Below are 26,662 nucleotides of genomic sequence, written 5' to 3'. Positions count from 1 at the left end.
TCCTTCACCACCATTTTATTCAATTGAAACTACTATTCTGGGAAAAGTGAGGGGGTGTGTGTGTGTGTGTGTGTGTGTGTGTGTGTGTGTGTGTGTTGGTTACAATATACAACATACAACTAAAAGGTTCTTCATACCTACCCTAGATTCTGTCAGCATCTCCTCAAAGGAAGTACACATCCTAGTTTGGAAATCCCTGATCTAAATCTTGTTGGGAAAAGCAGTAATGACTGTGATTGTCTGAAGTTTGTAACAGGGTTTTTGAGGGTACTATAGATTCTATAAGAAGTGTTCAGCATTTGTTTTGTGATACAAAATATTCTAAAATGCTCCACAAACATTCTGTCAGTAGTTCTGAAAGACTGCCATTGCATGAATGTAGTTACATATGCCCTATTTCTGTTAAGTTTTCATTTCTGGGAACATTACAGGTGTAGAGTCTTGCATTTGGTAGTATTATAACCATATAGTGAATATAGGGAATTGTTGAGGCAGTTGCCAGGAGTCAAGACTAACTTGAGCGAACAAAAAAAAATATTCTGGATAAAAGGATTACAATTAAAAGCATATAATTCCCTGTATGTTGAAACCTTGGTTGGTTATTGATTTCCAGCTTGCAGTTTATACTAATCTAAAAGGGCAGCTTCTTGGTGTTCACACAATGCACAGCCATAAAGGAACTGACAAAATGTTGCTGACATGCACACTTGTGATTAGCATGGCAGGCAGAAACATCATCTCAAGCTAAAGTGGGGCAGTGCCTTGGATCCTAAAGGCCCCTTGGTAGGCGCTTCTTCTCAGTTCAGTGCCATTATCGGGATACATGTTCTCTGATTTCTGTTTCTTAACTGCAGATCTGGAATTAGAGGATATTTTGAAACAAATATGGTATGCAGAAAGCATCAAAAGTGGAAGAAATTAGTAAGATGGGTCTTTGTCTAATAGGAGAGAGGAATCAATGGAGCTAAATAGAAGAAAGGTTCCTTAGGATCATATATCACAGAAGTTCCACCAATTAAAAAGCTTAGGCAAGTAATACCAGTGTTAGTAGCTAAAGCCTGTGTCAGGGGTCTTCAAACTTGGCCGCTTTAAGACTTGTGGACCTCAATTCCCAGAACTCCTCAGCCAACCATGCTGGCTGAGGAATTCTGGGAGTTGAAGTCCACAAGGCTTAAAGCGGCCAAGTTTGGAGACCCCTGACCTATATAGTCAATTGCTCCTCTGGTGATTCTACTTCCAGATGGCTGGTTTCCTGTTGCAGGAAGCCCGGGATTTAGAGTAGAATTGCTGAGACGGGCAAGGCTCTTCCTCATCCTCCTCAGCAATACGGCTCAAGCTTGCTGACTTCCCATTGCCATTAGCAGCCGGAAACCGCCAGTCTGTTCTCCACTGATCAGATGCTCAAGTTGATCAACAGCCTGCTGAGGAACAGACTCTTAGATGCCCACTGCACTTGCTAGCTAGAGACCAGCAGTCCCTCAGTTCTGCAAGCCACAGCAGAGTCTGGGTGTATTTTATTCTATTGTGGCCAACAACTGGTTCCTTACCAGGACATTGTTTTCTAACGACGTAGTGGTACAATAGAAGACTTTGGGTAGATTTATGATAAAATTAAGGAATTAGAATATATTTGGAAGGGATACCCGAATTGATAATGTTTGTACCTAAAGTTAATTTGATTATGGTAGTGTAAATCTCTAAAGCTTTAAAAACAGATATAGGTTGAATAAATTTAAGCTAGAATTGGACTATTCTAAATAAATTATGTTATCTAAGGCAAAAAGAGAGGGAATGCTAGAGGTATTGATTGAACTATGTATATATGTTTTGTTTTTGTTTTTGGATGTTTGTCTACCCTAACACCACGGTGTGCCTTGAGCACTTTGTTTCAAAAATTAAAAAAACAATAAAATCTCTTTTTAAAAAAAAGACTGGGTAAGACTGCTGTAATGATCTCACTGGCATTATATATTAATAGTGTTCATTTGCAAAATTATTAATTGCTAATGAAGAGATTGTCTGCAGGAGGAGAGCAAAATGTAGAAGAAATGAAAAAGAGGGGTTTGAATTTCCAGCTATCATACGAGCTCAGTTCACACATCATACAAAGCCATGATTTGTTAAGCATATTGTCATTGTCTGGGGTCACACAGGCTTCAGATTCCATTGTGGCTTAGTACAATGTCATAGACTGCACTCTCTAATTGCAGATTTCCTTCCCCTTCCCTGTTATGTAGCATTTAGCATGCTGAGATGTTTATGATGTTTCAGTGAATCAGTCTTAGATCATAAAGGGTTAGATATGGTTAACCCCCCCCCCAATAAGTCTTGCTGAAAACTCCAAGGGTATAGATGGTACGTTAGTGTTGTTGTTGTTAATTGCGAAGTCGTGTCTGACCCATCGCGACCCCATGGACAATGTTCCTCCAGGTCTTCCTGTCCTGGTACATTAGTAGTGTGATCCAAAATAGGTTGTACTAGCTGAAGCAACCAAGCCTGTGCAGGATTGTAAATCTCTTTGAAGTTCTCATGTTTCCAGAAATAGTCCCTTTTTCCTCCCTGTATATACTGCATCAAAATACTAATATATTGCATGCATCAAAATGCTGATGTATCAGAAAGCTTTCTTGGATGAAATATGCAATATATTTGGGTATATTTAAATGACTGGAATATGTAGCTTTTTAATAGCTTATGGATATTTTCTATGGTACAGAAATGTGATGAATAAATGCATACATTTTGAAGGTCTATAGGCAGGAAATTATGCTTGCATTGCATAAATGAGAGTGAAGTGGTATCTTGAAGGAATTGGCCTTGGCACTTTATCTTCAGCATTAAATGGAAAACTCCATTATTTACCATAAATAAGGTAATGACACTGTCCCCATTTAGCAACTATAATTGGGATCAGCAATTCAGTCATTAAGAGAAGTGGTCACTAAATGGAACAATAGCTGTGTTTTTTATCTTACTTATGTTTTCCTTTGCTTCACAGATTTATAAAGGTCATAAATACGAGATTTGGTCGCAAAGTTACTTTTTCATCACCATTGTAATTGCAAACTGTTGGTAAACAAGGCAATCATTAAGCAACTACCTGTAATTTGTTTGGCATTGTTGAACAACAATTGATTATTATTGGAGTTGGCATATTTATTGGAATTATACGAAATCATAAAATAAAAATCCCAGGCAGGCTGAAAAAGAATAGTTTGAAGTGATAGACAATATTGTCCACAAGATGTCACTATTGGACTGTATTAGGAACCCTTACTGTACCTTAAAGTATGATACTGTGATTTCTGTCAGCAAGAGCTGCAGAATTTTAAAAGCAAGAATGGGTCTTTTTTTTTTTTTTACAAAAGGTTGCAGGGCATAGCCTACAGAAAGCAAACTGATTTATTCATGTTTGAAGCTACCTCACAAGTTTCACTGGTAAAATGTAGAAAGAGTCAAAAGTATCAGAGTGGGAATTTGGAAACATTTTCCAGGAACAATTTGTGAACACCGGTCATTTCTCAGATTTTGTTCTTCATCTTCTGTTTATAGACATTCAGGTAACCTACATAACTTTCAGAACGAACCCCTAAATTTCAATAGTTGCTATGCAAAAAGACATGTTGCTTGGGTTTTAGCTGATTATACTTGCCCTGGTTCCAAAGGAAGAAGTAGACAGAATAGACATGGGCAAAAGGGTATATTATGTACTTCATTCAACTCACTACCTTCTAAAATAAAAATGTTCTCATAGCTCAAAGCAACTGATTGCCTTAAAAGGAAACAGCTCCCAATAATATAGAATTGTATAGTGCAAAGGAACATCTGTTTAAACAATGCTTGGATTTTGGCAGAATACCAAGCTTATGATCAAGCCCAGGCTTAAGCAGGCTAAGAAATAGGGATTTTGCCACTTATTGTTTTGTGACTTCATTTTATCAAATACAGCAATCATGTAAACTTGAAAGGCGTTTAACTTTCTATAACATGAATTTTTTTAGGGAGGGCCAAATAAATGAGACGTTGGTGATCAGGACTGGATCTTACTTCTCTTTAATTGTTTTTGTTTAATATAGCCGGAAAGCTCTTGTGCCATTTTTTCTTTGCAAATCATCTTTTTAAAAAAGTATTACGGGCTCCATTAGGACCGTTATATGCTGCTAACCAATTTAAACATGCAAATTCCACATTGGCCATCTAAATGTGAAATGCAATCTACAAAATCTGTGAGGTGGGCAGTCTCTAAATTTGAAACATGAAATAAAAATATAAAATAAATACATAAATTAAATAAAAGCACGTGTTTTTACTCTTTTCTGGAGGTGCTTTTCCAAGGATCCTGATTGCAAGATTGCTGTTGAGCTTGACCAAACGTTGATGAAAGCAGAATCCATGTTCATCTATGAATAGGTAGTGCGATTATGTTTTGGGATTATGCATTGGTAAAATGCTATGGGGGGTGTTTATTTGTAATTTTAAGGAGGGTGAAAAGGTACTGTATTGTTATGCTTGGTATGAAGGTTCAAAGCCACTTTTTTATTATCACTTTTATTGTCTTTTTCTGGTATTTTTTTCTGCACTTTATGCATTTTTATTGTTCTATTTTCTTCTCATTTATTAGCTTTTATATGTTTATTAAGAACTTCAAAAAATTATTTTTAAAGACCCACTTTCTTTCACCATTATTTTGACCTCAGATGCAGGCATATGTATGACAGGTGTATTTTTGGAAAGCTTGGTGCTTTTCCATAGCATTTATTAATGGTGATCAACTTGTATTATTGGAAACTTCTGAATAAATTGAACAGACAGTACCGAGAATGGAGAGACTGACTATGCAGTCAGAACTGAAGAAGCTTCTTGGATGAGCAGAAAAAAACCTTCAAGGAAAAATAAAGTCCAGTTGCCTTTTGAAAAAGCACCTTTGGGACAACTATGACCTGGATGACCGAATCTCCAGGTAATCTTATATATTGTCTTTCTTTTTCCAAAGACCACATAGTTCCATAAGGAATGGTTGCTCATCACTTCAGAGAACAATTTGAATTTCACAATTTCTACATAGGTTTTAGACTACCAAGCTCAGTCTGGTGCCTGCCACACACTAGATCGCAGTATCTATCAATCCAGCATGTTTTTAGCCATGTTGGCTATGTTTGATCAGTTTTTAATCCAACACATCTAAAGAACATCATATTCAGGAAAGCAATGGTTAATTATGCGTAGACAACTAACTACTGCCTAGGTAAATGTATTTCAGATAACCTAATACAAGAGTAGGACAACTTTTTGAGTTGGTAAGCAATTTGGAAGTTTGAATACAGTAGATGTATCAAGATTCAAAACTTTCTAGAAAAAAAAGATCTAGAAAACAACTGATCATTACCCCCTCTAGACACTCAAATAGCATTTTTCTCCACAGCATACTGTTGTCTTTTTTTCTGATAGACGGCAGATTTCAAAACAAAGTACCTGACTGCAACTACTCACCATTTTCATTTCTAATATTGCTTATGGGATGTCTGAGAGGCCATACAGAGGCATTTCTGTAAAGATGCTAAATGTTGGCATTTTGTTTGCAACATGCCACTGCCACCATCCCCTTGGGGATGGGGTAAAAAAATCAGCAGGGAATCTTGTAAGTGTTAAAGGAGGAACCATGGGCCCCTCTGACCCATCAAAAATCAAACAAAAGTTTTTCTTTTGATCTCTCCACAAATAATGTATTGGAAACAGAACAAGCAACAAACTGCCAATATCTCTTTTATCTTGAATGGCAAGCCGACCCAAAGTTATGAGCATTTTGAGCAACATTACAATTAGAAATTTTACTTTATTTTTGCAAAAAAAAATTAATGACATGGCAAATTTACTATGTGGCAAACTGGAAAGCATCAGGGAAGAAAGGGTTTCCTTTCATTAAAGTATGAAAAGAAAAAAATTGTCTTGTCAGAAAAACAAATGCCAAACAATACTTTTACAACGTTCCTTTGTTTATTGTATAAAAATATAGAAACATCATTAAGCCTTATAATGGGAAGAAAACACTGCTTTCTAAATTTTTATCACATGAGAGATCTGATGATTCTTAAAAAGGGGGCAAAATACTGCTGTACTATATCATGTAGCTGAAAATAGACCATGCTAAATATCAACAATATAAAAACATGGAAGGTCTGTGATAGGAAATTCAGTGTATTTTGTGTATAGTGGAGAGCCTGGATTCTCACCTACTTTTACGTTTTACATTTCCCCAAGAACACAATGACTTGAATCCTGAATTCTTTTGTTCGTACATGGAATTACTACCAACCAGGCCTTTTATAATTTATTCCACACCATGCTCAAGAGTTCCCTGTTCTCAGGAACAGATTACAAGAGATACAGGACTACACAGAGAAAAGGGAAGCAGGAAAGCCTGTTCTATAAATTTAATTCTATTCTGTTCACAGAAAGGAAGTTAAAGTCTAAGCTGGAGTCGCTAATCAAGAACTGAAGCAAGATATTAACTAAAAGCACAAAACAATATCAGAATCCTTTAAAGAACACACATAGGATAGATACATAATTACAAATTCTGTCAACTTCAGTTTTAAAACGTATTTCAAATATTTTTCTTATTTACTTTCTCAAGCATTCGCTTCCAAATCCTTCCGTAGAATATATTTTTAACTGGGTATATGTACTGATTTTATTTATGCTAAGACTCTTTACAAGATTTTTGCTTTTGTCTGGCTTAATTTGCAAGGTGTTAGTATTAACCTTCTATAAAAAGTCATCATTAAGATACACAGAAAGGTATACTATGAAAGTACCCAAAGAATAATGTAAGCTAAACTTGTTAGCTTTTCCTAGGTTCTTTTCTATTAAAATAACTTTCTCTTCGGTCATTTAAAAATCAACATGTAAATTTTAACACCAGAACATTCTGAACAGTCAAAGACTTTAACCACTTAGATAAAAGCAACAACAAAACAGTTATCATATTGCATGTATATTATAGACTATGGTCCTTCACTGATACATGGTTTAAGGTAACCTGCAATATGCCCACAATACTAAAGTAGAGAACATAAGAAGTGATCCTTGTATAAAATCAATATTTTCACTGGGCAATAAGCTTGGTGGGCATGTTAAATCATTACACAATAACAGTTTTAGAATACAACATATTCTACGTCAGCTATCCATAAAACATGAATTATGGCTAAGATTTCTGATTGGCTTTGCTCCGATCCGGTACTTCTTGATCTTGTGTGTTATGAGGTTCCCAGTATGGTTAGGAAAGCCCATCCTCTTGGTCAATTATTTCTGTTTTACTGGAAAACAAATCAGCTAACATATGCTTTGGTATCTCAGAACCCCTGACTTTCAGTGTATAACAGGCATTCTCCACTTTAGCTAAGCTCTGTTTCAAAGTATAGAGCTTCTTAGAAACTTCATACGGTCCAGTGTTACCAATGTAAGAAAAGCCATCATAAATCTGACACAGGAACTGGCTCAGCTCAAATGGTGTATCTATATCACCATTGCCAACACTATTAATACACATCCTCATCAATTCTCCAGTTAGATCAGCCACTCCCAGAAGATAATCCACAGGTGTCACTTTTATGTTCCAGGTGTCGTTTTGATTATTAGGAGAATCCGAAGATGGCTAGTAATACAACATAATACAAAACAGCTTATTACAGAGAGAAATTTCAATTTGTAAATTAGTACCGCTTTATAAAACTCTTGTAAGACCACACCCGGAATACTGCAACCAATTCTGGTCACCATACTACAAAAAAGATGTTGAGACCTTGAAAAATGTTCAGAGAAGAGCAACTAAAATGATCAAAGACCTGGAAACTAAAACATATGAAAAACGGCTGCAGGACTTGGGTTTGGCTAGTCTAATGAAAAGAAGAAATGGGTAATATGAAAGCAGTATTCCATTAGTTGATGGGCTACCACAAAGAAGAGGGCATCAAATTATTCTCCAAAGCACCAGAGGGCAAAACAAGAAACAATGGTTGGAAACTGATCAAAGAGAGAAGCAACCTGGAATTAAGGAGAAACTTCCTGACAGTGAGGACAATCAACCAGTGGAACAGCTTGTCTCCAGAAATTGTGGGCACTCCATCACTGGAGATTTTTAAGAAGAGACTAGACAGTCAATTGCCTGAGATAGTATAGGTTCTCCTGCTTGAGCAGGGGGCTGGACTAGAAGGTCCAAGGTCCCTTCCAGATTCTATTCTGTTCTATTCTATTCTATTCTATTCTATTCCTGTTTCTATTTCAGGAAATTAACAAAAACATTTTTAGAAAGAAGGTGGCCTCACTATGGAACTTTTTAATGGATGACTTTCTTGATGGAAGACTCTTCATTTCAGCTAGCAAGATGCCAGTCTCTAAATCAAAGAGAAGATGCATATGTATCTGTATGTATATTTTCTATTTCTATTTTTGCATTATTTCTATTTTGAAAACAATAAATATTTGGCCACTACTATATATTTATCATCATCATCACTGTATAATAAACTTCTATATACTGCTGTTTGTTTTCACAACTTAATGAACTGAACTATAATCAACAAATACACATAAAATTTATCCTCAAGATGCACTCTTTATCCAAGAATCAATTGAGAGAGAGGCTGTGATATTTCAAGAAACTGATTGCTTTTTGCAGAGACTTAGGTACATGCAAGTCCAACAATTTGTCAATTTCACAGAGGCAGTTTACATGAGCCAATAGAGGAAGAGACTAAAGAAGAATGGAAATTTGCTGGCTGGCTGGGAAATTCTGGAAGTTGAACACACTTATATGGCAAGATTGAGAAACCCTGGATTAGATATATGCAGTTTTTAAGCAGCAAGATCAGATTAACTAGAAATCCCAAATTTGAAGGGCAAAAAAACCCCTTAAGAACAGACATGAAAAGCTAAGCACTCCTTCTGCCAAGCTCTACAAGTGATGGAAGGATGGTTCTCATTTTGAGCAGAGGAAAGGACAAGCAGCTGCTGGCTAGCCTAATATTCCATGGCTGCTGCTTAGGAGAATGCCTGGAGCTATGGCAAGCTAGAGAGTCCATATAAGGCACGGGTGTCAAACTCAATAGCGTCACGTGACGTATTGTGACTTTTTTGCCTTTGTGGAGCTGGGATGGGCGTGGCCTGTGCGTGACGTATCCGGCCCATGGGCTACCAGTTTGACACCCCTGATACAAGGGATGATGACGGAAGCCAGAGTACAATGGGATGGCAGACAAGAATTAGAACTTCCTATAATCTTGAAGTCCAGATATAGTATCCGTAGTATAGCCTTATAAACTTTTTTTAAAACCAATTTTGTAAGTGGAAAAATAATTCCAACCTTCAGAGGAAAAAGAAAAAGAAAGAAATTGAAAAAAGGAAGTTCAGACTTCCACTACTATAGACATTTACCCTAAAGAAACCTTTCTTCATTCTATCTGTCACAGGACCACAATATCAGCTGTACACTCCTAACATGTTCCCAATGCTGCTATTCTTTTATGCCTCAGTAGTAATTTTAAAGGAAAACAGCCCAAGATTATGCTATAAATAATAATGACAAAAACAAAAAGATTTTGATAACAGAAATGCAAACTTCAGTTTTTCCCCGATCCCAAAAGAAAAAAGGAAGGATTTTCAAACCGCCTCTGAAAAAGGGAGACAAAAGAAGAAGAAAGACTTGCAGGAAGTAGGAACATATGGAGATTTTTCATGATCAAATATTAGCTTATTGTCCATCTTCTATAGCAATTCTTCATAATATCCATTTAGAAATGATTAACAAATTGTGAAAATTGTAGAGACAAGATTATAGTACCTTCCTTTCTTCCTCTTTATTAACTTCTTTAAATATCAGTTGTCTATTGATGTCTTCTAAGCTAATTAATGACCGGGTTTTGATAAAATACTGAAATGAAACAGCTTCCACGTACTCTTGAAGACCTGGTTGGCATGGAAAAATGTAAAATATATTATTATACTGTAGGGATTCACAGTAAAAGAGTTTAAATGATATTGTAGGGATGTCAGTTTTTAATCACTTTTTGATTGACGCAGACTTTTTAAAGTTATGTATTGGAGACTCTTTTAGAGTATGTATATGACAATTTTAGTTGCAATGATTAGATTAGATTTAGATTAAATAACCTTTATTATCATTTTTATTGTGGGCACATTGGCACACATTAAAAATTAAATTTAGTTGCTTGCTGTCAAAGTGTACACATACATAATACACATTTAAACATGCTATATACAACATATGTATAAACCTACACTCTTACATATAAATAACGTAAATATTAATCACTGTCCATCTTGAATACATAATGGAAAGAGGATGCTTTAGTTTAGAACTTCCTCCCATATGGTAACAGGGAAAACAGATCATGAAGAGGATGTGTAGTGTCCCAGACAATCTTATGGACCCTGCTCAAGCAAAACTTATATATGCTAGGTCCTGGACGAAAGGGAGGGAACTGCCAATAATCTTTTCAGCCATCCTCATCACTCTCTGCACCACCTTCCTGCCTGAAGCAATGATGCTTCCAAACCAGACTGTAATGTTGTATGACAGGATGCTTTCAATCGTCCCCCTGTAGAAAGTGGTAAGGACAGCGGAAGGAAGATGTGCTTTTCTCATGCGACGCAGAAAATGCAGGCACTGCTGTGCCTGCTTCACCAGTGTCTTGCTGTTGAGTGACCAAGCCAGCTACTTATTAACTGCACTCCCAAGTATTTTAAAAAATATACAATTAGTATTTTATAAAATTAGCCTTTACTGCAGTGATTCTTGGAAAAGCATACTATCCAAATGTATGTTTCTCTCTGCCCAAGCTAATATTGTAAAATATCTTGGAAATAAAATCAGCATGACTGAAAGATTGTCAACCATAGAGAACATGAGATTAAGGGGAGAATTAACCTATGGAAAAAATGGTCAACATAAATTACTGCATGTATTTTCAGTTCTTGAAAAAAATTAAATGCTGGTCTTCAGTTCTTAGAAACTTAAAAAATATATAACAAAATTCAGTTTATTCTGTTTGTTTTTATAAATATATATTTAATTATCGAATCTTGATATTCTATAGATAATTGCTCATTGATAGTTGCCCCACCATTTTTCTAAAATCTGTACATAAGACACAATTTAAATTGTGAGGAATTCGTTAGATAATATGTAAGTCATGACCGCATTGAATTAAAAATAGAAAAGCAGGATCTGTTTCTTTGTTTGTTTGTTTCAAGCATTTATATATCCACCAAAATCAAATAATGTGACTCTGCCAGTATACAATAAAAATAAATATTAACAAAAAAAACCTAAACATACATCATTAAAACAATAGCCCAGTATATAAAATGACAAATTGAAGAGAATAATTTAAAACAATCCACAGCATATAATGGCATCAAATAGCAATGGCTGAGGCCACAAGAAGTGCAAGAACCAAAACTTTATATCTCCCTTGATACCTGAAGTAGTAAAAGCAGAAGAGGAGGAGAAGGATGAAAGGGGACTCTACTCAATTAGACCCCAATGTCTGAGGAAAACACTTTTTAAGGGCCAGCAAGGTTGGGGTCAGTTATACGTCGTGTGGGAGGAGGGGGGACTGTTTCAGAGCACAGGAGCAGCCACTGAAAAGGAAGGCCTTCAGGTCCCATAAGACACCAGTGTTTAAATGAGGGAATGTGCCTTCCTTCTGGGAAGGTGTGAGAAGGGGCGTTGTCTTACCTGAACGCCTTTTCTCAGCATGAGGAATGTAGAATCCACGAATCGTGGATTCTACATTCCTCTACATGCTGGAGAAGGGGCATTGTCTTACCTGAACGCCTTTTCTCAGCATGAGGAATGTAGAATCCACCATTCGTGGATTCTACATTCCTCTACATGCTGGAAAAAAGCCAATATTCTTGAGAGCGAGTCCTAGGCCTTGCATAACATTAAAGGTAGATAGACACCTTGCACTATGTACACTTATTGGAAACCAGGGCAGCTCATGAGTAGTGATGTTGCATGAACATTACAAGTTGAAGAAAAATAGATGGTTCATATTCTACACACACTAGTCCTAGATTAAATACGTGCCTTTCAGAAGCTCTCCACAAAAAGCAGCTTGGAATTAACATTTAAAATGACCCAAGACCTTGACAAAAGGTGGTTTTGCTAAGCAGGTAAAAGGATGTTTAAATATATTGTAATATTTTAATGGAAGGACATCCGTTATTTTCACAAATAATTCCCAAGGTGGAAAAAAAAAATCCCTATCCCACTTCACTATATCATCCAACAACATCTTCCTGCTTTTAGTTTTGGGTTGTTTCCAAGAAAAAAATTACTTAGAAATCTCACTGCTGGGAAGTGAGTAGTTTACAAGGCAGCTTTTGTACAATGAGCATTTAGAATGGAGATCCTTTAAGATACATTGAATCAATATGTGTTCCTTTTATACTGTCCAACTTTTTCTCCCTTTTCTCTCTCATCTCTCTTTTAAAATGTAAGATTAACATATAAACAAATAGGGAAAGCATGCAGAATATGATTCTAGAATTCTTTCCAATGCCGCTAGAGAAGTCATGGTAGGAAGCATTTATATTTTGTTCTGCTTACATCTTTGTGTTTGATATGTGTGCACAAGACCCCTGCAGTAGGGAGTTCTGCTCACATAACTAGGGGAAGGAAAGCTTAGAATGGAGCTGCTGGCAACATTCCAATCTGTTGCCTAATTGTGTCTCTTGTAGGGCTCCACCATTATTTTTTGGAATGTTTTGCTCTTTAACCCGTAGTGAGATTCAACTCCTTTTTATATTCAATTTTCTTCTACCAACTTCCCCCCTGCCCCAATAGATTTGATTCTGTTCTATTTAGTTTTCAGGGAGTTCTCCTAAGGATGGACTCAGAGGCTGCCTTGATCCAGATTACACAATTTCCAATATCATGTTGGATTGAAAAGAACAGGGCACGGAAAGCAGACGCCTGGATTTTTTCCCCCCATCCCTTAATAGTAGTTCTGCTCTGGATCATGTGACCAGGGGAGAGAGCATTTCTTAATGTGAGCAACTTGTGTCATGATTTGTTTTGTTTTGTTTAAAAAAGACCCAGACTTATCTGCCATGTTTGTCACAGCCACCACAAAATCCTCAAAAGATTATAACTGCACATAATTCAAAGAATGAATTTCTTCTGTATTCTTTGATCTTAACCCAATCTGGGCTATTTGTCATTCTCCTGTCAAATAGTACCCTTCCATAATATATAACAATGTTTACTTTCAGAAGTCACCCATTTTTTTCTTTTCTATCATAATATATCCTTGCCTAGATCTGTACTTATTCAGCTCCACAACAGACTTTTCAAAGGTCTTCTGCTCTTTCTCCTTTTCTGCTCCTGTGAGTCCTTTACCAAGGCACCTGTGTGACACCTTTTTATGAAACCTTGATAAAATTTCATTTTTTATGTTCTTTTCTAATTCAAACACAAACCAATTTCCTGCTAAATTATATTGGGAATTTCCCTCTGCTATTCTTCCTTTATCAAATTTTACATTATGTTGTTCTTATACTTTGTAGTGCGTAATAATAGTGCTTTATGGATTATGGAAGACATATAAGGCTATATAGGTAAGATCATATGCGTACTTACTGCAAAATAGAGGTTTTATTGAAATAGGTAGTATTTACCTCCAACTAAACAAGCACAGAATATGCAAAGTAGTAAGGTGATAAGTAGTTATCATCATACTTCAGTGATGGCGAACCTTTTAGAGACTGAGTGCCCAAACTGCAACCCAAAACCCACTTATGCATCGTCAAGTGCTGGATGGGTGTGGCCCATTGGGTGGGCATGGCTGCAGTAGTAACAGCAGACGGGGGGACTAAAAAGTTCAATCAATCAATTCCAACTTTTCAAGATCTTTTTTTTTCGCAAGAAGTTGAAATTGACTGATTGAACCTTTTTTTTTTTTTTGCACACGGCGGCGGAGGCCTAAAGCGAAAAGATTTTACAAAACCCAGCTGAAGGCTTAGGACTGGGGCGACGGCGCATGTGCCCACAGAGAGGGCTCTGAGTGCTGCCTCTGGCAACCGTGCCACAGGTTCACCACCACTGTCATACTTTATTCACATATGTTTCAAGATATGAGTACATTTATATTAAGGAAGAATCTTATTTTAATGTAAGGCACTAAATTGAATTATATGGGAATTCCCTTTGTTAAATAAAATTAACTTTTCAACCAGTGTAACACTATTAGAATAACAAAAGCAAGTACTGTGCAAAATAAGTCTTGCATTTGCCTACCACTATTTCAGTTTTAAAGGCGAATTGTTCATATAATCCAAAGGATATGTATCCTTTACAGAGTAGGAAAGACAGATTTTTTTTATTGCAAACCTACTTCAAAAGTAACCACAAAAAGATAACAATAACAATGTGCAAAAGTTGGTCTGCCTTTGTTTTTTAACTAGTTATTTCAGTGTATCTTTGTTTGCTTGTTTAATTATCCCTTGGGACAATCTGTACTTTAAGAAATGTGTAGAGAACAGTCATCATTTTTGTTATTGTTCAATTATTAGTACCATACTCAGCATTTGAGCTCCTATGAGTATCCTTAGGGGAAATGTTCTGAATGCCATTAGCACTACTCTTAATGAGGGAAAAAGTGGAACTTCTTTAGTGCTTTGCCAGAATTATTTTATCTTTAAGTCAAAGAACAGTGGCTTGGAGTAACACCAAAAAAAGCATTTTGTAACAACCAACGCCAAACAATATTCCCAGGAATCGTATCTATGGCACGTCTATTTATAGTTATGATTACTACACTCAACCTTTGTGTAGCCTTGTTAGATTTTTTTTGTTACAGTCACTACTGTAACTACATTAAAAAAATTATTCCATTCTTTAGCCTTTATTGTTACACCATTTTTGATAAAATCTAAATAAAACAATACAACCAATTTAGTTAGGATGAACATAGTAAGATCTTCAGTTACTTTTTCTCAGCATGTCACCAAAATCCTACAATTTCTTTTTGATTATGTAAAGTTTGAATGCTGTACTATAAAATGGATACCATACTATACAAAATTTCTGAAATACAATATGATCTTATTGTGATTGCTGACCATTAAAAGTTCAAATGCTATTCATTAAAACTTAGTGCTAAAACCTCTGAAGTCAAACCTTTAAGTGCATATTTTCCCAAAAAGCAAAGCTCTTGCTTGTGAACAGTATAAAATAGAATCTTTTTAATGCTTCAGATGGCCCTCAAAATAATTTCAGCAATAACATGTATAGTTTGACTACTCTGTTCCTTGAACCATTTGAAAGAACAATGTCAAAAACCTATTTGAAATATTACATTGCTGCCTCCAGTGAAAAACATTCTAGAAAATGTAAAAGCAACAGGACTGGGCTGCCATACATAGGTTACAAACATCCAGTCAACCATTGGGTAACACACAAAAAATATTATTCTTTGCTGTTATCTAGTGATCATTTGAAGTAGAAGATTTTTGCAAATGACCTATTGGAGATGGAAGAAATAAAACTAAGTATTTAAAAATACTGGCTAAAGATGAGAAAACAGTGACCATAAAAATGAGAAAACAGTGAACAACAGTCCATACAGGAACCAGCACTCAAGCCCAATTCACAGCAACTAAGTATTAAACCACAATCCTATTGCAATGTTAAAACAAATGAATGATTAAACCAAAATAGGTCTGTACAATATCTCTTTAATACTTGTTATTTAACTTAAGGGCAGACTCTGGCCTTTTTCTCCCCAACATTGTGGAAGACTAATCTTTGGATGTTACTATCAGATCACAATGAGATCTTTATCCTTGTCTACTAATATGATTCTCAATATTCTCTTTGTCTTTTCTAAGCAATTAAAATGTCTGAAAGCAATCAGAGCACCATCATGACACACGGTCTTTCTCAAAAGAGGATCAAGGTAATGAACCTAACAATTCAGACCCTGAGGAACTAAACACAACACCAGCACTGAAAGACCAAATGTGGGCATTTCCATTCCCAAGCACAATATATATCACTGATGACCTGAAATTAGAAGCACATGCAGAAACAAAGGAAAAAGCCAGCAGCTATTTCTTTCATCCTAAAATATTTTGAAGCTTCATCTTCCAAGTCCTAACTATATTTTTTGAATTGTGGTTTTTACTTTTATATCTCACTGGCCTATAACAATCTTTCCCTAATAATCTATTTTTTAAAAAATAAATTAAGACATAAAATTGATCTACTTATTCCTTTTTGTTTATGGTCTTCCTTGGCTACTTCTAGTTGGCATCTGGCATGTTATTTCTCGTTTCTCCAGGTGCCCTTTCTTTCATGAGCCTTGCTTTATTAGACTTCAAATCTTCAGTAAGAGCCTCTTATCTTATATGATGCACAATAATAAGTGTACCCAAAGAGATTTATGAAACAGTGCTGAAAACTGCACTCTACCTACGAACTTTAAAGTAGAAATCAATTATGTCCCTAAACATCTGGAGGTTCATTCATCAATACTGACATTTAATATAGTTGTAATTACAATTTAGATAAAACCTCTTATGTTGGAGCTTAGGCTACATATGAAAAACCAAATAGTAAATTCTTCCACATTTCTTGAATCATTGTCCGTTTCTATGATTCTACTGACAGTTTGTGGCCTGAAAAAGTGCCTAAGAATGTGACTTTTTAACTCCTGCTTAAAAATCCTTGGATTTGTTGTAAGCAATCTATTGCTTTCCAAAGGAAGTAAGTATCAGACTCATTTAGTTCTGGTAGTTTAGATAATTAATATGCTTTCCCAATTTATTTTTCTAAGACTTTCTGCTCAGTGTTGAATTATTGAGGCTGATACAGAGGTGTTATTTCCATATTTCTGACTGTATTCATTGTTCTCAGTGCTTTTTTTCTAAAAAAAAAAAAAAAAAGGTGCCAGAACTCACACACATCATACAACTTGCCTTGCCAACCCTACAAGGTTCCATCCAAAAAAGGTGCCGGAACTCCATTCTGGGCGTTCTATGAGAAAAAAAGCCCTGATTGTTCTAATACAACTGTTCATCCAACCCTACAAAACATTTGAACAAATACAGTACTTTGCAAAAATTCCAAGAATTAAAATAATCACATTCTTTCTTACTGAACATTCATAGTTTAATTTGGGTAAACTGTCCTTCTTCTGATAAGCTAATTGAATGTTGTAGAATTTCATTATAAAGTGCTAACATTTAAGAGAATCACTAAATTAGTAAGGGATAGTGTGAGAAGCTATATATTGACAATACCTGACCATACCATTTTCCACCAAGTATAAAAGTTGCAGTCCTAGTACTTCATTAAAATTTGACCAGATTTTTTTGAATTAGAACCCCGGCTCCCACACATTTAGCTTCCAAAAAGCCATAAAGGGTTAGTTTTCTCTCCAGGCACTAAGATAGAGCCCAAGGATTTCATTGCTTGTTGGACTAAAGATTGTAGATCAGATGACTGATTTATTACCTTTGGTTTGTTTTATTAATTATTGTTGTAGTTTTTATTGTTGTTGTGAGTTGCCCAGAGTTATGATTTTCAAGATGGGCAGTCATATATTTCTTTTAAATAATTAAGTAAATATTTTTTGGGGGGGTTGCATCTTTGATTATATAACATAAGTAGAATTTTATAGTAGAAATAACTACGACAGAAATTAACGTTTAACCCTCTAATTAGATAGCCCAGAACAATTGCAACTGATTTCTGTACAATGCAAAGTCTTTCCCTAATTCAATGTTATAAATTCCTATATCCAAATTTCTTAATGGAATCAAAACAAATATTGATAGAATCAAAAGATGTCATCAATATGTTGCCCAATGTAATAAAATCAAGACCGATAAAATATCTAGAATTATCCCTTTTGCAAGTTTTGTTTGTTTTTTTTTTATTTTTCACACATACCTGGAGAAATAGCTCTATGGTACTGATGCATATCCTCTCCCATCAATTCTTGTGCTACTTGTTTTATCTTCTGTCTCACAAGATCTAATTTGACTTCAGATTCTGCTAGTATTTCTTCTACATTGGAAGCACTGTGATCACAGAATACAATCAAATTTAAAAAGTGACTGTTGTTAAAACATCAGCAAAGACGCTAATGTTATATGCTATACACAGATCATTTTTATTTTGCTCTAAAAGTATCACATTTATCCTTTTCAAACAATATTATAAGCCCCCGACATCTGTCTATATATAAACCATGTTTTGCTAATGAAGTGCTAGATCACTTGGCAAACACGCTTGGGATTAACACAGAGTAAATTACCCTTTATAGTATAAATTTGAGGTACTATTTTCTATTACTGCCACAATATTAGGAAATGTGAAAGACAAACATAGATACCTGCCTGGTAATTCTATGAAGTAAGAATATGGTCCTTTTACTTTCAATAGTTATGTCACGACTAAGTTTCACAAGTCTTTCATATTTATCATGTCTTGTATCAAGTTCCAGCTGAAACACTGAAAATGAATGCCAATAAATAAAATAAAATATTAGAAATACAGAGATGAGCATGCAAACTCCACAAAACATACAGATGTATAAAAACAGATTTAATGTGTTCTGAAAAACCCACAAAGCTACTAAAATACATTTTAATCTTTATTTAAATACAGCTTAACTGTTTAGAATGTTAATAATTTGCTAAATAGTTTAATAAACTTCATTCTGCAAAAATTCTGACCCAAACCATTAAAGAATCATATCCAATTCACACATATCAAAGGAAAAAGTAGTGCAATTCTCCATTTTTATGGAAGTAATCACTTACAATATGAAGCAGTCAATACAGAAACCATCTGGAACCATGTCTGCAAACACAATACTCTGTTATAGAAATGGTGCAGAATTGTTCTATCATAGATTAAGAGGAATTGCATGGGGAAATCATGTATATCATTACTTCATTTACAACTATATGAACCACAATTCAGGTCTCTAAAATTACTTACTCTTGAAGGATGTCATTATAGATGAAGAAAAGTTAATGCTATCATTTTCTTCCTTATGACCATGTGGAAAACTGTCATGTTTCCTTTTTCTAAAGCCACCTGTTTGTGTAAGATTGAAAAAAGGGTTATCAAATTATAATATAGTTCTCAAAAAATGTTCATAACTTTTCATAACTGAAAATTGTATACTTGATACCATGGGCATTTGAGAAACTAGAAAACTGTCCACAATTCCATTCATCGTTTTGTATAGAAAACTGGATTCAGTCTACTGATCTGCAAACTTTGATTTCATGGTATTTTAAGACGAGAGCTAACTGTCAAACAAGGCAATGGCACTTCATATATAACAGATATAGCTTATCATTCAAAAGAATGAGGCAACATACAGAGTCAGCTGATTTTGGTTGTTTCAAGGGTCAGCTAACAGTTTTTAAATTTATTAAATTCATTTGACTGAACAAGCATAAAAGTAATGTAATATTAATTGCATTTCATGTTTCCCTATCTTCATGGACAATGTGTGCTTCTCTCCAGATATTACTTCTATACGTTCTAAATGAAATGGCCATTAAAACAGAATTGTTAAAATCTGCTTTCTGGGGAAGTACACATTGCCCAATTTTGCCCTATGCTTCATGTGTAAATAAGAAGCAACAAAAACAATGCTATGTTCTGATATGTGAACTCCTGGTATAAATAGGATATTTCAGATGGTGGGTTTCTGCCTCTTCCATTATATGAAGTGCTTCATCATACTTGTTACAGGCACAAGAGCTTCCTGTCAAAAAACAACCCTTTGAAATTTGGTTATGTTCATTTTAATATCAACAAGCTTTTTTTTTGTTACTGATGCCTAGACTCCATCTGGGGATTAAATACAAGGAACAAAAATTAGGAAGAACAATAGGATTACAGAAGGCAAGAAAATGCAGCGATGTTAAACTGAAAGACAAAAATGACAAGTATAAAAAATGGAAAGCGGAACACATAACTAAGGCGAATACCAGCATATAACATGGGTAATCAAACAACAGATCTGCAAATACCTAGAAGAAAGCAAATCTATTATTAAACGCCAACATGGGTTTGTCAAAAACAGACTTTGCCAAACAAAACATATTGCAGTTTCTGACAAAGTAGCTACAATAGTGGATCAGCAAAATGTTGTGGACATCATATACTTGGACTCTAGTAAGGCATTTGGTAAAGTAGACCATAACCTACTTCTTGGTAAGATATGAAATGTGGTATAGACAACATCACCATCAGATGGATTCATAACTGGCTGGCAAACTGCACTCAACATGTAGTCCTTAATGGTACTACACATACATGGAAGGAAGCATGCAGTGGGGTATCACAAGGTTCTGTCTTAGGCCCAGTACTCTTCAACATAACAGAATAACAGAGTTGGAAGGGCCCTTGGAGGTCCTTCTAGTCCAACCCCCTGCTCAAGCAGGAAACCCTATACTATTTTTGACAAATGGTTGTCCAATCTCTTCTTAAAAACTTCCATTGTTGGAGCACCCACAACTTATTCCACTTATTATTTGTTCTAACTGTCAGAAAATTTCTCCTTAATTCTAGGTTGCTTCTCTCCTTGATTAGTTTTCCTCCATTGCTTTTTTGTCCTGCCTTCAGGTACTTTGGAGAATAGGTTGACCCCCTCTTCTTTATGGCAGTCCCTTAGATATTGGAACACTGCCATCATATCATCTTCATGAACTAATTAAATGAGGGGATAGAAGGGGAACTCATCAAATTTGCAGACAACACCAAACTAGGGGGAATAGCCAACACTTTAGAACAGAGGTGTCAAACTGCCGGCCTGTGGGCAAGATGCATCAAGCCAAAACTGCACTGACCCCATTGTCGGCAATGGGAAAAAAGTCGCAATATGTCACAACACATCACATGACATTGAGAGTTCAACACCCGTGCTTTAGAAGATAGGCTGAAGATCCAGAAAGACAGACTTGAACACTTGGCTCCATCCAACATAATGCAATTCAGTGGCTAGAAAAGTAATGTTTTACACTTAGGCAAGAAAAGCCAAACGCAGAGGTATAGCATAGGTGGTATTTAGCTCAACAACAGTAACTGCAAGAGGGATTTAGGAGTCCTGGTGGACAATGATAGCAGTTTCCCAATATTTGAGGGGCTGTCATTAACAAGAGAAGGATAACCTGTTCTCTTTAATCTGAGGGCAGAACAGAAACTTATCAAAGATCCAACCTAGAACTAAACTGTGAGAACAATTAACCAGTGGAACGACTTGCCTCCAGAAGTTGTGGGTGCTCCCCCATTGGAGGTTTTTAAGAAGACATTGGATGGCCATTTATTCGGAATGGTATACGGCAGGGGTAGGCAACCTTGGCTCTTTTGACTCATGGACTTCAACTCCTGGCTGGCTCAGGAATTCTGGGAGTTAAAGTCCACGAGTCATAAAAGAGCCAAAGTTGCCTACCCCTGGTTATAGCGACTCCTGCTTGCGCTGAGGTTGGACTAAAAGGTCTCCCTTCCAACTCTGTTAGTCTATTATTTGAAACGAAGCAATGAAATGAAGAACCACGGTTAAATAAAGAGCCTGGGAAAGGCAGCCGGTGAGCAAAGGGGCCACTGGCCTTTCCCCGCGCCCTCGCATTTTGCTACTCGGGCGAGGGCCTCTACCCTCCCCTTGTCCCACCGCCACCTTCTTTGCTGCTCATCTTGTCCGCGCTGATTCCGAGACAGCAAGTCCGCTTCTGTCAGACTCGACCTCGGCAACCGACACGCGTAACGGCTGTTGCTCGATCAACAGAGATTCTCCGTTATTCCTTGGCTCCAATTCGGTCCCCGCACCTGTCAGGACCTCAACCATCCACCCTTCCCACCGCTCTTGGGGTGTCTAATCCGGTCCCTGATAACCACATTTAATTTTTGTTAAATCGAGCCTCGCTGGGATTAATTCCTCCACTCCGCCAAGGTAGAAAAAGGAACTAGGCTTCTTATCAACCCATACTGAAGTATTTTGGCAGGCAGAAGAATCCATTCATTTCTCTAATCAGGCATTAGTGTGTGAGGTATATCCGGTTTGCTGAAGCGCTTCTTTAAGACCTACAATCGAGCAAGACCTTATGGGAAACGTAGTTTTTCTTCGGATGAAGCGTGCACAACTCAGTAACTATATAAGCACTTCAGGAATGGGAGGAATGAGAACTGGAATCAGAATTGGAGCCTGAAATACTTACAAATTTGAGATATGCCGATTATGACACTTCGTTAATCAATGCTAAAAGGAGGTTTTCGTTGTGAAAATAAAACGGAAAGTGAAAAATTCTATGTTAAAAATTTAGATTTCTTGATTTCTAATCAATGTTAAATATTTAGAAGATAGATTTCTTATAGTGTACACTATGAAAACTAAACATTAAGGTACAAGAGAAAGAAAATATTAATAGGCAGTCATAGGTATGGTTATCTGAACTGAAAGTCTGTCAAATCAGTCAATCAGTCATGGACCAAGGAACTCTTTACACATGCATAATAAGGGGATTTGTGCTTTCATTCTGCCCCACCTCTTCTGTTTCCAGGGTTGCAGGGAAAGCTTCAGAAGTGGCTCATTCAGAAACAGATGTTGCACTTGTAATCCTGCACATTCCAAAGCTTTTTTCCCAAGTTGGTTTTAAGCTTTGCCTAGTGCAGTGGTTCTCAACCTGTGGGTCGGGACCCCATTTGGGGTCGAACGACCATTTCATGGGGGTCGCCAAACAATGAAGTCCGCCATTTCCCCCCCCCCCTTTTCCTTAGCTGTGCTACTCCCTTTTATTCTATTGGCTTTTGAAAGCCAATAGAATAGACTCTCTTGAATAGAGTCTAATTCTATTGGCTTTCAAAAGCCAATAGGAATTGTCCAGGCTGTCTCTGCCCTGCTGAGCCCGCCAAAAATCCCATTCTGCAAATGGTGCTACACCAGTTGAGTAGTCCTTGACTTACGACCGATTGAGTAGTCCTCGACTTACGACCGGTTGGGGGTCGTGGCATTAAAAAGGTTGAGAACCACTGGCCTAGCGGCTAGCTCTACGGAGACAATAAAGGAAAGCTCAAACAATGAACACACTACTATGTTATCCCTTCAGGCACCACGACCGGTTGGGGGTCGTGGCATTAAAAAGGTTGAGAACCACTGGCCTAGCGGCTAGCTCTACGGAGACAATAAAGGAAAGCTCAAACAATGAACACACTACTATGTTATCCCTTCAGGCACCATGCACAGTTGTAATTAGAAACTCAGTTTGTGTATGTAACTAGAAACTTCCATTGTTTGGATGTTCAAATAGCAAGTTACCAATAGAATCAACCACTGAATTTAAGTTACGTCAGTTTTTGTTCTATACTCAAGGCAGACAGCAGTACCAAATGATGGCAGACAGAATGCCACTAAGCCTTAACAGAATTTGCTTTCAGGTTGTTTGTATGTCTGTCTACCTATCTATCATATTTAAGAAATACCCATCTTCTTTGCAGAGGGATTCTGGGTGATATATAGTAAAATGTGTAATGCAAGCGTAATCAAAACATCTTGTCATATATAAAACAAAAATATACGATGACAGTTCAGTGAATAGGATGGCCAGATACCTAGAATTTTGCCAGATCATCTGGATTTTAAAAACTTTGCACTCTGTTCACACTTTTATCCACCTCTTTTGCCTACTCTGACCTTGATCTACTTTTCTGACAATTCATGTGATGGGCCTTGGAGCAAGGCTATCATACCTGGGTTGCCAACATCTGGATGGCCACTAGAGAGTAACAGATTTTTTTTATTTTTTACTGCCATTAATGGTTTTCTCAATTTCTGCAGCGCAGATGTTATAGTCCTAATTTGGAGGCAGTAAAAATTCATACCGCTGCATGACTGATTTAACTAGCCTCCAAGGAATCTGCATGGTAGTGAGTCAGAATGGTCTGGGTAGGAAGGAAGTGTATGAAGCAAAACAAATAGTTGGACCCTGAGACAAACTGCCAAAACTTTTTTTATTTCCCTTTTTGGCTGGCAGTGCAATTAAAAAGTCTGCTGCCAGTATAGCAGACACTGGCATTACCCAACATTCAAAAAGCCAAAAACACCATGTATATATAAGAGAGAGAGCAAGAAGGGGGGAGGGAACAAGTTATATTTGGGGAGGAAAAGGTTTGGGGTGGGGAGAGAAACCAAACATAAAGTTGCTTATGTCAGATAAAAGAAGATGGGCAGTTTAGAAATAGGAAATACAAGTAAATAAAATAAAATAAAAAGTATGCTGTTTAGACTAAATGTAAAAGAAGTGCAGTGTAATATTTGCTTCAGCAAACCAAGGAAAGTTACTATTAGATCTAGCAATTGTTGGACTGCTGATCCAAATGCCAAAACAAACATTGAGAAAGGACACATATTAGTAACCAAGAGTAAAACGGTGCACATCATGCATTCCACATCTTGTGATGACGCCACTAGCAGCAAGACAATAAAGGACAGTTCTTCACTGATATATTTTGTCTAAAGAGAATATTCTGAATACTCCAAAGTAAGGGTATGCTATCCTGGTTTTCTAAATCCTCTATGACAACCCAGGATGATAAAATCATTGTTGCTGAACTTTGCAAGGTCTACCTGTTGCATAAGTTTGGTGAGTGTGTAACTTTACCCTTTATTATAATTTTTCATATAGGAGGTGCATCAGATTGTAACGTAAATCACTGTCATTCTTCCACTGTCTTCCTTTCTTTGGATCTACCTTAGGTTAATATGTCCACTCTGTTAACAAAGTATGGTTTCCAACCTAGTGCTTTATGCTGTTGATTTGTGAAATGGGCAGCACTCAGTCATGGTTTCCTTAGCCAAGGTTCATTGAATAATATACACCTGGCAGGTAACCCATAACATATTGTACTGTAAACAAGCCACAAACATGGCTTTGCAAATTACCCTGGCTGCACTGATAACAATGGGCTAAATTAAAATTTCATAAAGCATATTCAACCACGAATGAAGGCAAATATACATGTCCCAGGATAATGTGGCAGGATCCAATCTGGGTCGAACGTTTCCCCAAAGAAGGGCTCCAGCAGGAGTCCAAAAGCTCAGAAGGCAAAACCTCTGGTTCCCAGATTGGATTCTGTATATTCAACCATATTAAAATTTACTTACAAATAAGTAATGCCCATATTTGTTACAAGGAAAACAACTTTTTTCCAGTTTTGTTTATAAAGGAATATATATGCCAGTGATAGCGAACCTTTTAGAGACCAAGTGCCCAAACTGCAACTCAAAACCCACTTATGTATCGTCAGGTGCCGGGTGGGTGTGGCCCATTGGGTGGGTGTGGCTGCGGTGATAACAATAGACTGGGTGGGACTAAAAAGTTCAATCATTCAATTCCAACTTTGCAAGATCTTTTTTTTCCCACGAGAAGTTGAAATTGACTGATTGAACCTTTTTTTTTTGTACATGGCGGCGGAGGCCTAAAGCGAAAAGGTTTTATAAAACCCAGCTGAAGGCCTAGGACTGGGGCAACGGCGCGCATGCCCACAGAGAGGGCTCTGAGTGCCGCCTCTGGCACCCGTGCCATAGGTTCGCTACCACTGATATATGCAGAGCGAAACTTTGTATATTTTACACACATGCACATAGTATACATAACATACATTTTACAAGAAATTCTTAATATCAGCCCAAATCATCACTAGGTGAGGGTCTCTTTGCCGAGGGTTTTGGATGGATGAATGGACAGATGGACAGTCAAGACACATACTTCTAGATAAAATATTAGCTTGAACAAACTCTTAATAAAGGATAAAGTCCATTATTTCCAAAGTAGTACAGATAACTGGTAATTTATATTATCTGTGTAATTACTTATTTGCATAATAATGTAAATATACATACAATGTAAACTACATCAATTGTATTAAACGGACATACGGCTCTAGTCTAGTGGATATTTCTTCTCCCCAGTTAGGCTGTAAAATTGAGGTTTTACTCGGTGCATAATTTGGTTTGCTTAGAAAAGTGCGAAGGGTACAAAATGAAAATGAATTTATTGACAAAGATGATACATTTATTGATTTGCTTTAAACTGTATTTAATCTGTGTGACAATTAGAGCTGATTAGATTGCTGAAGGATAAGAATTTATGTCTCTTCATTTTTGCCTGTTTAAAAGAAGCAGGCAGGCAGAAGGTAACACTGAAATCAAAAGAAACACTCAGCAAAATGAAAGAAGTTGTATATTCTGAATTTTCTCTTTCATTGTGTCAAATATATAAAATCCATTGATTTTCAGGAGAAAACAGAACACGGGCCTGAAAGGCTTTCTCCTTTTTTTCCTAGTTACAACAAATATCTATACTGTAATATATGATTTACTCTCTCAGCTACACTAGAAAATCCTGCACCTGGAATAAATTTAGACAAAACCTTAGTTCAGATATAAATAATAAAGTATTTTTGCTATTTTTTGGCTTAGCGAGATATGTGAACCTGTTCAGAGAAGTGTGATATGAATATCAGATTATCAGAGTTTATTCAAATAATTGGGTTTTTTTTAAATTCCAGTTTAGCTTGATAAATTTCACATTGGTCTTTCCCCTCAAATCT

General features: G+C 36.5%; 1 protein-coding gene across 1 annotated transcript; it reads right to left on the bottom strand.

Moving 5' to 3' along the window:
* Nucleotides 1-5,972: 5,972 nt before the first annotated feature.
* On the bottom strand, nt 5,973-22,095 carry TSNAX (translin associated factor X). The gene is made up of 6 exons (XM_039332879.1): nt 21,735-22,095; nt 19,040-19,138; nt 18,433-18,547; nt 17,984-18,114; nt 9,842-9,966; nt 5,973-7,657 (listed from the first exon to the last, which is right to left on the bottom strand). Exons 1-6 carry the CDS (start codon nt 21,748-21,750, stop codon nt 7,280-7,282), a joined length of 864 nt encoding a protein of 287 aa, XP_039188813.1. The 5' UTR covers nt 21,751-22,095; the 3' UTR covers nt 5,973-7,279.
* Nucleotides 22,096-26,662: the final 4,567 nt, after the last annotated feature.

Source organism: Crotalus tigris, unplaced genomic scaffold (assembly GCF_016545835.1).
Source record: "Crotalus tigris isolate CLP2741 ecotype Arizona unplaced genomic scaffold, ASM1654583v1 scf7180000024467.898045, whole genome shotgun sequence".
In the NCBI taxonomy this organism is placed as follows: Eukaryota; Metazoa; Chordata; class Lepidosauria; order Squamata; family Viperidae; genus Crotalus; species Crotalus tigris.
The sequence above is the reverse complement of the archived record's forward strand: the minus strand, read 5'-3'. Positions and strand labels throughout refer to the sequence as shown.